This window comes from Emys orbicularis, chromosome 1, assembly GCF_028017835.1.
Source record: "Emys orbicularis isolate rEmyOrb1 chromosome 1, rEmyOrb1.hap1, whole genome shotgun sequence".
Taxonomy (NCBI): Eukaryota; Metazoa; Chordata; order Testudines; family Emydidae; genus Emys; species Emys orbicularis.
The window spans coordinates 33,028,619-33,043,878 of record NC_088683.1 but is presented as its reverse complement, the minus strand read 5'-3'; the positions used below and the strand labels follow the sequence as shown (position 1 = coordinate 33,043,878).

At 47.1% G+C, this 15,260-nt stretch overlaps 1 protein-coding gene across 3 annotated transcripts in view; it reads right to left on the bottom strand.

The window, feature by feature from the left end:
- Nucleotides 1–15,052, bottom strand: part of CPNE8 (copine 8) — a 250,005-nt gene extending 234,953 nt beyond the window's left edge. For all 3 annotated transcript variants that reach the window (XM_065399630.1, XM_065399638.1, XM_065399646.1), the window contains exon 1: nt 14,897–15,052. In XM_065399630.1, the coding sequence (XP_065255702.1) occupies nt 14,897–15,036 (140 nt within the window). In that variant the 5' untranslated portion in view covers nt 15,037–15,052. The remainder of the gene's footprint in view (nt 1–14,896) is intronic.
- Nucleotides 15,053–15,260: the final 208 nt, after the last annotated feature.

The following is a 15,260-nucleotide window of genomic DNA, read 5'->3' as shown; positions in this document are numbered from 1 at the left end:
AAGGGTAATTTATACATTATGCATGGACGAATTAAAAAACTGACCTAGAGTATAAAGGTAACATTTGTTTTAGCCTGCTCAAGTTTACTCTAAAATTTAAAATTTAGAAAAAAGCAATGAGAAACAATACATACTAACTTCATCTCTGAAGAGTACAGAGTTTTCCTCCTGTAACCTCACACACGACTTAAAATCCATTCATTCATAGCAAGTGAGAGCCCTCATCTTCTGCAGAATCTCAGATTTCATTAAATATTAACCATCAGCTGAATATGGTGGTGCCATTTTCCCCATTGTCAATTTTCAGACTAGACACTTTAATACTCTCTTTGCTCACTAAACACGGATCAACAGGGGAAGAATCCTTCCCTTGTGTTTTGACAGAGGACTTACTGAGCATGAACTAGAAAATTATTTCTATGGGCCTCCTTGTTATTTGCATAGAATCAGACTCAGCCTTGAGTTCTATGGCCTGTATTATACAGAAGGTCAGACTAGAAGATCACAAATGGTCCTTTCTGATCTTGGGATCTATGAAAGAGGGCAACTGTAGAATGATTCACAATACTTTCCCATCAGAAAAGGTAGTGGTGACATCCCCCAGGGCAGAGGTCTCAACCTTTTCCTTTCGGAGTCTCCCCCCCCCCCCAAAAACCCATGCTATAAAAACTCCACGGCCCACCTGTGCCACAATAACAGATTTTCTGCATATCAAAGCCAGGGCCGGCATTAGGAGGTAGCAAGCAGGGCAACTGCCTGGGGCCTCATGCCACAGGGCCCCCCCCACAAAGCTACATTGCTTAGGCTTTGGCTTCAGCCCTGGGTGGTAGGGCTCAGGACCCCAGACTTCAGCCTCATGCGCTAGGACTTCAGCTTTGTGCCTTGGGCCCCAGCGAGTCTAATGCTGGCCTTGCTTGGCAGCCCCCCTGAAACCTGCTCATGGCCCCCCAGGGGGCCCCAGACTCCTGGTTGAGAATCACTGCCCCAGGTACAAGGACTTTTGAAAAGCTGTGTCCCTTTAATTCTCCAGACCAGGGTTTCCTCTTACACTGCTCTGCTGGTGAAAAACAGTCTCTCCAGGCCCTGCTCACACAGCCATTAGCATATAAAGGCACACCCAGCAAAGTTACATGGATGCTCTCCCAGCCACTCATGAACTAATACAGGGGAACACCTCCATATCCCTCAGTCGCAGCACTGTACCCCAGAAACATGTGCCTTGTATTGTCCAGTTCCCTCACTGTGCAGTGCAAGCTCATTAATTAGTTCATCATTCCATCAAAGGGTAAAGAATATGTAACAGCCTTTGTTAACCTGAATAGAGATTCCCCAAACACATCAATCAAAACATATTAGTTTAGATAATCTAGTTCTGTTTTATCTAAAAAGATAGCTTTTAAAAGTGATTATAAGTGATACAGGCATAAAAGGTTAGATTTGGTTACAAAAGAAATAAAATGATAAAATCGCAATCTAATTCCTAAGCTTCACCAAGTTAAGTAAAATGTGAAGCAAGCAACTTTCTCACCCCACCAGATGCTGCAGGCAGTTCACAATTCATACTAACTAGAAAACCTTCCAGTTAAGACTCTCTCTTCCACAGTTCAATAATGCTACTCTTTGTCTTCCAAACAATCTTACTTCCAGGTGTTGAGATGAGAGAGGAGTGAGGTAATTTGTGTGTTGGGGTATAAAAAGGGAAAACACACAACTCCTCATGCTGGAAAAATCCTTGCTGTGTCAAGGGGTTAGGCAGTTCCATTGCCTATGTGCCCCTGCAATCAGTCCTTCATATGAATTGCAAATTCTTGCTTGCACCTTCTGTGTACATGAGTTGACAGTCAAGGCCTTTATTACTTCTGAGGTACTAGTCAGTGGGCATTTCCCAGACTCACAATATGTTTCAGTAACAAACCTATAGCAAAATCTCATAACTCCATATACCGTGTTGAGGCACAAGTTTTAACAGGACAACAATGTTAAGCAAATTATGACTTTTCAGAGGATACCTCAAAAGGCATACTTTGTACAAAATATATCAACCATATAAAAATTGTGAATATGGCGATTACAGGGTGTTATTTTGAGGTACAGCATGTTACAGTAGTACACTGGCTGTGAAGGCTAGACAGCTAGCCATCGGATTAAACATTTTAAAATGTTAATATTAAAATAGAGAGACAAGAGGGGGTGAGGTAATATCTTTTACTGGACCAACCTCTGTTGGTGAGAGACAAGCTTTCAAGCTTCACAGAGCTCTTCTTCAGGTCTGGGAAACTTATCCAGTGTCACAGCTAAATACAAGGTGGAACAGATTGTTTAGTGTAAGTACTTCACTTTAAATGGACTCTCACAGCATGTGTTAAGTGGCCCGTTAACACCCCTCCAGTCTTAGGTCCGGTCTATACTACAGACCAACTTCACTATAACTACATCTCTCAAGGATGTGAAAAATCCACACCCCTGAGAGACACAAGCTACGTCTACATTACGGATCTTACAGCAGCACAGCTGTACTGTTGTAAGGTCTCCCATATAGCCAGTCTATGCCGGCAGGAGAGAGCTGTCCTGCTGGCATAATTAAATCAGAGGCTATGTTGGCATGAGAACGTCTCCCGCCGATATAGTGCTGTCCACATCAGCACTTTTGTTGGTGAAACTTAGGTTGGTCAGGGGTGTGGGGTTTTTTTCCACACCCCTAACTGACAAAAGTGCTAGTGTAGACATAACCATAGTTACACTGACCTAACCCCACCCATGTAGACAAAATGCTTCTCCCACTGACATAGCTACATGGTCTCTTGGGGAATTGGATTAACTACACTGACAGGAGAAATCTCTCCCATCGGCTTAGAGAGTCTTCATTAAAGTGCTACGCGCCAATGCAGCATTTTAAAATGTAGACTTGCCCATAGGGAGAGGGGAGTTGTTAGTGGGTTAGAGATAACTGTAACAATAAATCATAAATCCAGGGTGTCTATTCAGTCCATGATTTTTAAAGTCTACCAAAGTTATGAATTTAAGCTCCCAGGCTTGTCTTTTGAAAGTGATATGTGGGTTTCCTTTTGAGGATGAGGACTGAGAGATCAGACATAGTGATCACTTTGTGAAAAGTGTTCACCCACAGGAGATGTGGTGTTTGATTTTTATCATTTTCCTTTGTGGGTTCATTTGAGAAAGTAGTGATGGTGTGGTTTCAGCCATATTGGGGCATTTAGTGCACTGGATGAGGTACACCACATATTGTGATAGGCATGTGTCAGACCCATGGACCTTGATCATTGTAGAAGTGGAGATATGTTGCAGTGCAATAATGCCTGTTTGCAGCTCGAAAGTACTTGTCATTTTCCCCAGTAGCTAAAGAAACTGTCTCTGTTCATCAGGAGGGGAAGTAGATGAAGCATCAATCTGTATGCTCCTCCAAAGGGGACTTGTATGGTTCCTCAGAAAGTCTTGCTCCAGTCCGCATATATAAGCAGATCTACATGCAGATCTGAGTGACCTGGTGCTGGTAAGGTTGCATCAGCATCAAGTGAGGAATAGATGCTGGTGAGGGCATACATGCTGAAGGGAGTTGATGGTGCTAGAATGGATATTGGTGGGAGTAGCAAGGTGAAGGATTCATTCCCAGTACAAGACACAGGAGATTACCATTTTGAGCCAGTGATAGAACACAGCACTGAGGTTCAAACAGCAAAATCCCATCTCGGGCCCTGTATCAAAGGATCACAGCACAGTGGTTGGTTTCAGAACCCTCAGTGGGCCCACTGGAGTATCAAGCTGTAGGCACTGAGAAACTAGATGAGCCTGGAATCCCAAATATCTCTCCACACCTTCACTCCCTGTGGTGGAAGGGAAAGGCATATGCTCGGTTACTGTGCAAGTCCCACCCGCACAAAAGGTCACTGCACATGGGCATTAGTGTCCAGTATGATTGCCAGGCAGAAGGCGCATGACAGAGAGGTGCCAGCTGGCAAAGAGTTTACTATTTTGGATCAGCAACTCGTATCAGGCCTGACAATCTCACTACACCTAACACATTGTTTTCATGATATTTTTACACAAATAGCATACTACGACAATACTGTTGGGATCCAAGCCTTTTGTTTGTTATAGCAAATGAACAATCAAAACAAATGATAAACTGCTGGAGTAAGTTAATGAAGTCACCTTGGATAAAGGTGTTAGCTAAATTAATTAATTATTAATAAAATAATACTACATGCCTCCCGTATTCTGTGTTAATTCATTGAAGAACAATACAAAATAACACAAATCTCAAATTGAAACGGAACAGTCGAATATAAAAATTTAGATGCAGAAATTTTCAGTTTTGTTTCAATTAAAAAAAAAAATAAACTCCAAACATTGATTTAAGTCTCAGTTCTAAACAAATTCATCAATTTGCCAGTTTCTATGGCAATACCATTAACATGCCACCTTACTTCTGCAGCTGCTGCTCTCTGGCCACCCAGCTCTAAAGGCAGCAGCCCATCAGCAGCAGCAAGGAGGTAAAGGTAGCCAGTGACAGGTTTACAATGGCTCCATGGAGCCGGGCCAATGCTCAGAAGGGGCCCCGGCCTGCTCCACTTGCACTGCGCCCCAAGACCCCGCTGGCTCCCCCCACCCACCACTTGCTCCTCTCGACCTGCCCACCAACTGGCAGAGGGCTCCTCTCTGCCTCCTGGCCCCACCCCTTGCTCCTCTCAGCCCCCTGGCCGGACCCCAGTGCACCTCCAGCTTTGGGCAGTCTCTGCTTCCTACCACCTGTGGGGCCCCGCCTGTCTCCCCGGAGCTGAGCCGCCTGAGACTGGTGCAGAAGCCTGGCCAGTCTCAGTCAGGTGGCGGAGGTGGGGCAAGAAGACAATGTGGGGGGCTTGGCTGGGCCCCTCCAGGCAAGTACGTCTTGAGGGAGCCTGGCCGGGGCAGGACCTGGCCAGGCTGATCACGCCACTCCCGAGGGGCCGGAACAATTCCCCGCCCTGGGACCAGCCCTGGCTGTGCTGCCAGCTCAACCCAGCAGTCACCTCCCAGCAGGCTGGTGAGTGCGGCCGAGAGGCAGGGTGTGGGGGAGTGGGTCTCTTGGGGGTTGGGGCAGGGCTGTGAAGGGGCAGGGAAGATCTGTGTGTTGGGTCACTAGGCAGTGGGGGTTCTGTGGGGGGGTGCTGGGCAGTTGTGGTGGGGCTGTGGTCAGGGGTGGTGTTGTGCAGGGCACTGTGCATTTGTGGGTAGGTCTGGGGTGGCGCTGGCCACAGGGAGTCAGGGGATGTTAAGTGGGGGGGGGAGCTGTGTGGTGTGGCATGGGCCTGCCCCCGAGGGGAAGGGGCATGCTGGCAGCACAGGGCCAGGCAGGCCACTGTGCATCTGGCAACTGCCGGTTTGTAAATAGTGCCTGGGCACTGGGCAGAGCGGGGCCGCCCCTGCCATGCCAGGCTGCATTGCCTCTGGCTGGCCCCTCGCTCTGGGGACTGACCTCCCCACGCCATGCTCCATTGCCTCCATGGGGGCCCACAAATATGTCTGGTGCCAGACCCATAACAGGTTAATCCAGCCCTGTGCATGGTATTGCCCCGCTGCAGGGCTCTACCCCTACCGCTTTTCCCCCCCTCATTTTTCTGACTCATTTTTCCACACCCTCGGCTTTGCGCCCTTGGCGGCTGCCCCGCTTGCCATGTCCTGATTATGGCCCTGAGTACTGTACTGTAGTTGGGATCCAGAGACTAGGGTTGTTATAGCTGAAGGTTCGTAATAATGAAGGACGTTACAGCAATCATGTACTGTATTGTAAGGTATCAAATGAAAGCCGGTGACACACTGGTCACCATAATCATTGTGAGATGCATGTATGGATGGTGTGTGAGTTGTGTATTCCTACTAAAAATATGCTTTAAAACTATGTAACCTGGCAGAGTTGACTGACAAGTTCTCTGCTAGACTGGATGATTTAAAGATTTTTTTTTTTTTTTTTTTGAAAAATTTAGTATACATTTAATTTTTTTTTCCTTTTTAAAAAACCAGTTTAAAATGAAATCTGAATGCAATATAAAATATGTTAAGGTTTAAACTTATTAATGTCTTAAAACATTTACATATAAAATATGTTGAATCCATGAGCCTCTACCAAAAACTGAGTTAAAAGCTGCTTTTCTTTCTAATCTGTTAAAGAAATCAGGGAGGGTGAGAATCTAACTTTTTGAGGTCAAGCTTTATAAATATGGCACAATAGGTCATGTACTGTATTAAAGCTTTGATCCTGGGGAGACCCAAGGCCTGTTCTACTGGGTACAGGAAACTGGCAAAGTTACCACAGGCATTGGGATCTGGCCGCTGACTCCAGAAGACATCATCATGCATCTCATCAGATTCATCCACAGAGCCCACCAAGGTGGTCTCATACGGCTATTGTATAGCTACTCCCTACCTGAGCTCTAATTTGCCCAGTTCTCAAATAATGAGTATTTACGATTCCACCCATCATAGAAACTTACTCTCCAGCCCATGTATCTAAAACATTTAAGGTTGTTTTGTTTAATAAAAATAAATTTTATATGCGGTTGTGTGTTTAAGTTCCAGTTACCATCCTAATATAGCTGGACACAAAGCATGAGCAAAAAGTGAATTATCTAGTAAATAAGCAACATACAGTAACTCCTCGCTTAACACTGTAGTTATGTTCCTGAAAAATGTGACTTTAAGCAAAACGATGTTAAGTGAATCCAATTTCCCCAGAAGAATTAATGTAAATGGGGGGGGTTAGGTTCCAGGGAAATTTTTTTCACCAGACATATATCTATAGATATAGATAGATAGATATACACACACAGTATAAGTTTTAAACAAACAATTTAATACTGTACACAGCAATGATGATTGTGAACCTTGTTTGAGGTGGTGGAGTCAGAGGATGGAAGAGGGTGGGATGTTTCCCAGGGAATGCCTTACTGCTAAATGATGAACTAGTACTCGGCTGAGCCCTCAAGGGTTAACACATTGTTGTTAATCTAGGCCTGGTCTACACCGGGGGGGTGGGAGAGAGAGAAATCAATCTAAATTACGCAACTTCAGCTACGTGAATAATGTAGCTGAAGTTGACGTACTTAGACCTACTCACCGCGGTGTCTTCACTGCAGTGAGTCGACTGCTGCCACTCCCCCATCGACTATGCCTGCGCCTCTCGCGGTGGTGGCGTACAGGAGTCGACAGGAGAGCGCTCGGGGGGTTTATCACGTCTAGACTAGATTAGATAAATCGACCCCTACTCGATCGATGGTTGCCCACCGATCTGGCAGGTAGTGTAGACATACCCGTAGCCTCACACTCTACAAGGCAGCACGAATGGAGGGAGGGGAGACAGCATGGCAGAGAGAGAAACACACCCTGTTTGAGAGAGAGAGATGCGCATTGCCCCTTTAAGTACGCTGACACCACTCTAAGTACATTGCCTTTTTAAGTAGATCAGGAAGTTGAGACAGCAGCTGCACCAAGCAAGCTCCCTCCGTCCTGAGCCCTGTCATGTCCCCACCCTGATCTATATGGAGAAGGGGTAAGCGGGGGGGCAGGGGGACACCCTGACATTAGCTCCTCTCTTCCCCCAACCCCCCGCACAGCAAGCAGGAGGCTCCCGGGAGCAGCTCCAAGACAGAGGGCAGGAGCAGCACATGGCAGTGGGGGGAGGGACAGCTGAACTGCAGGCAATTGGTAGCCTGCTGGGCGGCTGCCGCACAGGGAACTTAGGGGAGCGGATAGGGGGGCTGCCGGTCCACCCTGGTTCCAAGCCCCCACCAGCTAGCTCCAACAGGCTGCTTTTCCTGCAAGCACTGGACAAAGCAGGTGGCTGCCAAACAAGGTTATAAGGGAGCATTGCGCAACTTTAAACGAGCATGTTCTCTGATTGATCAGCAACATAACAACGAAACATTAACCGGGACGACTTTAACTGAGGAGTTACTGTATTTTCCAACATGCTTAAAAGGTACAATTAAAAGAATCTGAAATTAAGCTAAATAAATTACTTAAATGAATGTATATTGTTATAGTGTGCTCTCCTAGATGGCAAAAAGATATACCAAATCTAGTATAAAAGTTCTATTTAGCTGCAACTCAACATGTTTTAATGGTTATATCAACTGAGAAGAAAACACCTTTCTTTAGAAAAAAACTGATTAAAATCAATGATTTAAATAGAGCAAAGTGTGGGGCAGGCCCCCCTAGGAGGGTGTGGAGGAATGTCCAGGGGGGCATGGCAGGCCCAGGCCAGCCTCACAGGAGCAGGGAGGGAGCACCACCCAGCCCCTCCCTGGCCTCAGCTCCCAGCCCTGTCCCAGGCCTCTGCACCGCTTCACTCCCAGTCCCGTGCTAGCCTCCAGCCTCAGCTCCATTCCCAGTCCAAGGACGAGGCAGGGGCAAAGCCAGGAGCAGAGCCGGACCTGGCCGTGGGCCCGGCCGCCAATCCTCACCGCAGCCCGGCTGCAGCTCCACTCCCGCCTCCAGCTGCTGCCCCAACCTCAGCCTCCTTACCCCGGTCCGTCCTTACCCATACGCAAAGTACGCAGCTGCGTAGGGCACCAGGAAATTTGGGGCACCAAATTTCCTGGTGCCCTGCGCAGCTGCGTGCTGCTCCAGCCCCTGCCCCGCCTCTTCCCTCCCCTGCTCTGCCCCAGCCCAGCCCCGCTCCCATTCCACTAAGGAGTGCAGCAGGTTCGGGCCTTCACTCACCGGCGGTGGGAAATGCAGCGACCTGGCCCCAGTCGCGCGGCCGGTGAGTGCTGATTCCCCCCACCCCAAGCCAGCCCCGCCCCCCACCCCGCAGAGGCCTGGGGCCAGCCCCACCCACCCCTGCGGAGGCCTGGGGCCCCACACACCCCTCCTGCGGAGGGGGGGTTGTGTAGGGCCCCAGAATAGCTAGGGACAGCCCTGCCCGGTCCGCATCCCTCCCTCCCCCCGCAAGCCGTGGCCCTGCCTCTTGCCCCAGCTCGGGAGGTGGGGACACGACAGGGGTAAGACGGGCGCAACCCTCAAAAGTTTGTGGACTGCTGAAATAGAGGATTTCCGCTTGGTGATTTGAATCATGATTTAAAATCGCCTTGATTTAAATCAATCCACCCTGTTTTCTGCCAGCCAAAGCACCTATCTATTCACCTATCCCTGACTCTTATGGGTAAATTAACTATAGTAAACAAAACACAATGGGAGCTACATCTGCATTCTAAGTCAATATAAGGATGTTAAGTCAACATGGAAAGATGCTGGAAACTAAACCACAGGGGGGTTGTCCTGTCCCTGAGGTGCAAAGACAATCAACTCTGGGGTATAATAGGAAGGCAAAAGGACCCCTGTTTTATCCTGCATCTGGGGACTAATTGGACAGTGCAGCAATTACATTCATGAAAATGGGATCTCAACGAGGGTTTGGCTAAGACAGACGTCTTTAGACAAGGGCTTAGCCTCTTAAAATTAAGTTTAGACTATAAGAAGCAGGTTATACCTTTTGTTTTATTTGTAACCTGGTGTTCTGACTATCCTTGCTTACGATCTCATACATCTTAATCTATTAATAACTTTATATTTGTTTATTTGGGCATAAGCTTTCGTGGGTAAAAACCCACTTCTTCAGATGCATGGAGTGAAAATTACAGATACTGGCATAAATATACTGCCAGTCTTTAAGGTGCCACCGGACTCCTCATTGTTTTTGTGGATTCAGACTAACAGGGCTACCCCTCTGATACTTAATATTTGTTTTCACTATAAACAGATTACAGTGCTGCGTTGTTATATTGGAGATTATACTCAGCTGAATCGAACAAGCTTGTGTTCCTTTGGGGACGGCTTATCTGGTAATTTCTGTGAGTGTCCAGTGGATCACGGCTAGATACTACAGAGGGACACTTATGGGGAACTTCGGAACTGAGTTAACTTAGTGTTAACTTGCAAGGCAAACTGAGGCCTGGCGTAAATTCAGAGGAGAGTGCTTAAAATGCGAGCATAGGCATAGTCTTACAATTGTTGGAGGAGCAAGAAATAAAAATATTTTTCTTTCTATTATTGATTTGCATTATCATAATGCCTAGCCTAGGAGCCCTCTGTGTTTGTGAAGTGCCTAGTAAAACAGGGTCTTGGTCCATGACAACTATTCAGTGTCAAATAATTAAGGAAAGGACTAGAGTTTCTGTGAACCTAATAGAGCACAGTATATCTGTGGGTTTCTAATCCATGGAGACTCTAGAAGTCTGCAGGTGCTGGCAGGGGAATCTATTCAGGAAGCACCAAAACAATTGTGCTTTTAACTTTAGATACTGACTTCCATAGTTTTAAATACTTGGGGTTTTTTAGTGATGTGTTTAATGTTTGTGTTGGGATTAAATGTGATCTATAAGTAACTTATAGATGAATTTGTTTAGTTGTGATGTTACATATATTAAGAACTTATTTGTGGTGCATTTCCATTTGTGAAATATGGTGCATCTGGTGTATAGCTGATGAACTGCATTGAAAAGCCATGTCTAGCGAGGTCCGGGGGCAGGAGATGAGGATGACATCATTGACCTACTCTACATAAGGGAGTGCACCACCTCAACAGCCTCAGTTCCTTTGCTACTGTCGCAGAGAGCAAATGGAACTCACCTTTATTACCTCAGGCTAGCTCTTCCCTTAATCTGATTTTAATACTTTCTTGTAAATGTGAGTTGAGTAATATAGGATAGTTTAGTATAGAGCCTTCCCTTGTCCTGGGAGCCATTGACCGCTCACCAAGACTTCATGGGGCCTATGCTCACATTTTATATCCATAAAAATTAGATGAAATATTGTAGACAAAAAAAGAAGTAATTGCAAAATCAATGCCAAGAGATGAGCCAGTTTATCCACAAGTGTCTGGATTTCTCCAGGGCTGTAGCAAGTCTTATGATGAAGCAAGACACTCCAGTCATCTGACATATTTGAGTGCTGCCTCAAGGGAAAAAAAGTCCTCCGATTGGCTGCCTGCCCCACCTGTCCACTTCATGCGGCAGAACAACCAATTGGAGCTGCTACAGAAAGAGCTCTTACCCCCCACTCCCTCTCACCACCAGTGACAATGGCTGAGAAAGGAGGGGGAAAGGGGGGGGGACGGGACACTCAGAAGCTCAGTTCGGCTCCAGTCCCTCATCCCCTCCTGGAACAATGGGGATGGCTCCTCTGGTCCTCCCCCCAATCACTGCAACATGCAGCTTGGGAACAGTATAAAGGGGTGCAGAGCCTCTGGAGCTAATACTCCCCATTGCCCTAGCCTGGAAGGGGGAGAAGGGGACCCGGCTGTAGTCCCCACTCCCAGGCCTAGGAGAGGGAAGTGAAAAACCCCAGGAAGAGCAGAAATGAGGTAGAGGGCAGAACTGATGGGGTGGGACGTTGAATTGATGGAGAGGCTAGGAGGCAGAACTTATGGACATTGGGGCTACAAATGAGCAGAATTGATGCAGGAACTGGGGGAAGGAGGGGCAGGATTAATCGCTGGACAGGGGACAGACAGATGTAGGGGTGAGAGCTCCTGCATAGGGTTGCCAACTTTCTAATCACACAAAACGGAACACCCTAACCCTGCCCCTTCCCCGAGGTCCCGCCCCCCGCTCACTCCATCCCCCTCCCCCAACCTTCGCTCTCCCCCACTTTCACTCACTCATTTCCACCAGGCTTAGGCAGTGGGTTGGGGTTCCGGTAAGGGCTCCAGCTGGGAGTGCAGACTCCGGGGTGGAGCCAGAAATTACGGGTTCAGGATGCAGGAGGGGGCTCTGGGCTGAGGCAGGCGGTTAGGGTATGGGAGTGGGTATGGGCTCTGGGGTGGAGCCTGAAATGAAGGGTTCAGGATAAGGGAGGGTGCTCCGGGCGGGGGTACGGGCTCTGGAATGAAGGGTTCAGGGTGCAGGAGGGGCTCCGGGCTGAGTGGTGGGACTGACGGGTTCAGAGTGTGGGAGGGGGCTCCGGGCTGGGGCACGGGGTTGGGGTGCAGGAGGTGAGCAAATGATAAATGGACTAGTGTTGTATGGTTCCTACAGACATCCAAAAAGGAAGTGGAAAATGTAGCTGGAATCTAAGAACAGATAAGCACAAACTAATGCTCTATTAGCTGATAATCAGTATTAGAACCAGTATTAGCACTAGATTATAAAGAAGTATGAAATAATTATATAATTTAAGATATTGTACTACAGTATAAATGAAGGCAGAAATTTTCTAAAAACAAATGTAATTTCTAATTACTGAACTGAAGCATTTATTGCTGTATCTGGCAGTTTATTCTTCTGTCCATATTGCATATTTGTATTAGAATGCTATTTCTTTTGGGGTTTTAGCCAATAAATGTGTACACAGATGAGTCATAATCATGTGTTATTCATTAGTGTCTTTCCTAAAGTCATTCATTTTCCATTTTGATATTAATACATGTTTCTGCTGCCAATCAAAAAAAGTGCAGTTTACCACTTGCATTATAAAGGAAATTCCCATATATTTAGACATTAACATTTGACAAGTAAGACCTAACACAGGAATGAAGAGGAGGAGCTGGGAGGAGTGAATAGTCAAATGAGAAGCCAGTTTTGTTTGAACAACCTTGTTTTTCTTTCTGCTGCATGAACCCAGGGAATGTTTTGTTTTCCTTTGTCTAGCTACGGCATGTACAGAGACATGAACACCCATATTTTAGCCAATCATATTAAGTGAGTTATAGTATTTAAATAACTTCTTGATTGACTAATTATTAAAAAAAAACACTAGTATATCTCAATCAGCTAGATTTGGCTATACTGTTTTATATCAGTACTATTTTCTTCAACACTCAAGTTTCATAACAGTACTGTTTTATTTATTGCCAAGTTATAGTACCGAAAATCTGAAATAAAAGATAAAAAAGTAAACCAGCAATCTGAATTGAAGAGGTGTTCTCCTATTACACACAAAAAACGGAGTCAAAAAGTATAAAATACCACAAAATGACAGGTATCACAGCATTTACTTACAAAACCCAACCCTAAAACTAAAGCTCCTGAACCCTAGAGCCTGTTTTTCTCTAAACAATAACATGCCTTGTGTGGTGTCCAGTTTCCCTTTGGGTGCTATTTAAAAACTCTGTGGTGACTTCTAGAAAGTCAATATTCTGAGGCGTCACAAACTGTGAAAATTTCAATATACAAAAAACTCCAACCCCAAAGGAAGAATATTTACAGTCTTCAAACCAACCCCCATTAAATAAGTTCATCCCTCTTCTACATAGTAAGTGGGGGACATCAGCCTTTTTTATTTATTATTTGTATTACAGACAGTGGCTAGGGAACCTAATCAATTTATACAGTGCTGTACAAAAAATTAACAAGAAGGCCATCCCCTTCCAAGACACCTTGTAATTTTAGATTAAGAAAAGAGGCAATAGGCAACTTAAACAAAAGTATTGGTGGAGGAAGTGGACAACCTAATAATAAACAAGCACGTTTTGGAGGGGGCGGGGGGTGTAGAATGGGCGTGTTAGCTTTTCATCTGCCTAGCCATTAGGAAGTCGAGGATTATTGTGCTTCTCACTGATTTATCCTTGTTTCGATGTGTTCCCCTTATCAAACAGCTACGAGGTTTACTTTGGGGAAGGGAGTTCAGGAGCAGCCGTTCTGTTTTGTAAACCGCTGAAGGAGTGGCAGTGGCAACCTCGGCACCTCTGAAGCAACAGAGAGGATACAGCCCAGGACATTTTAGTAGTACAGTATGTCACTGGCAATGGCTCAACAAACTGTTTCGTTTCCCAACAGGAAACAACAATTAAAGCTGCCAAATACACCAGCTACGGCGGCTGCTGTTCTACAGTCGATTAGGCAGTTTTAAGAAGATTTCTAAATACTAGGGAGAGGGTCTCATAGCACACAAAGCAAAAATTCTTCATCCTTAGAGGGGGAAAAATCTTTGCCAAACTTAGAACATTCTACTTGCCCTCACGCACCCAGGCCGAGTAAATTTTGAGGAGCAATTGAAATATCATTAGTTAGGGGAGTTTTTTAGTTACCATCATAGTCAATGATGGACGGAGTGTGTGACTGGACTGTTAAGGTTTTGAAACAGTTTTACAAGGTTCCTTTAAACAATGTCTTGACAGGGGTTGTCCCTCCTCTCCGCATCGCATGAGACCTGGGGACAGGTCTGAGGAGAAGTGTCAGCCAGACTGAGGAAATGCTCCTTAACCACAGAAACCCAACTCGAGTCTGTCTCTCTCTCTCTCTCCTCCAGTGAAAGGTTTGGAACCGATTTGGTTTGGACACCTGCATCACACGCAGCCCTCCCATGAGGAAATAATTTGGGGCGGTAGCCCAGGCTGCCACACCGCTTTAGTACGGGGAATCCCCCATCTACTATTTCTCTATGTATTTGCCATCACTCCCTGCGTAGCCGGTAACACCAGAGCCAATCGGAGGTTCCCAGGAAGGGAAGGAGCCTGTTACTAGATTTTGGTGTCTGAATACCCCACCCCTCTGCATGAGGATTTACCAACTTCTCCCAGCTGGAACATTCCCAGAGGAAACGGATGAGCCAAGTCTCTCCAGAAAGCACTTGCAAAAAGGAACCGAAACCAACTCTCCTTTGTACGGTCCCCAGCGCTCAGGGATTTCACTCCGCCTGCTCCCCAAGTCCCCGTCCTGCCCTCCCCACCCCACGGGGGAAGGGTCGGGACCCTCCGCCCACACAGCTCATCACAGGGAGAGTGGAGCGCACACCCCAGGGGCCCGAGAAACCACAAGGGGGCTGGATCAGACACGTCGCCCCCCCACCCCATCCCATCCCATCCTCCTAGGGCACCAGAGGGGGAGCTGGGGCTTTCACACCCGACACGCCACGCAAGGCAGCACCCGCGGGTGCCCCGCACCGTCTAACCCCGCTCGCTTACCTGCAGGACACAGACAGCTCCACCTTGGTGGCCGGGATGCTAGCGCTGAACGAGTTAAATTCCCCCATAGACGCCATATTCCCGAACCTGCCACCGCAGTCCAGCTTCGGCTGCCCCGACTGCTTATCAGGTCCGAACATGGGGCAGGGCGGGGCGTAAGAGGCGTCGCTAACGGGAGCTCACTACCGCCGCTACTACAGCTGGCCACTAACTGACTGGGTGGAACCGCTGGGCTGAGCTCAAACTGCTGCACGCGGTCGGGAAACGCCGACTGAGTGAGACTAGAGCGCGACCGGTGACGTCACCACGGGCAAAGCCCGCGCGTGACACTAACCCCAACCTGGGGCCCCACGAGTGACCAACG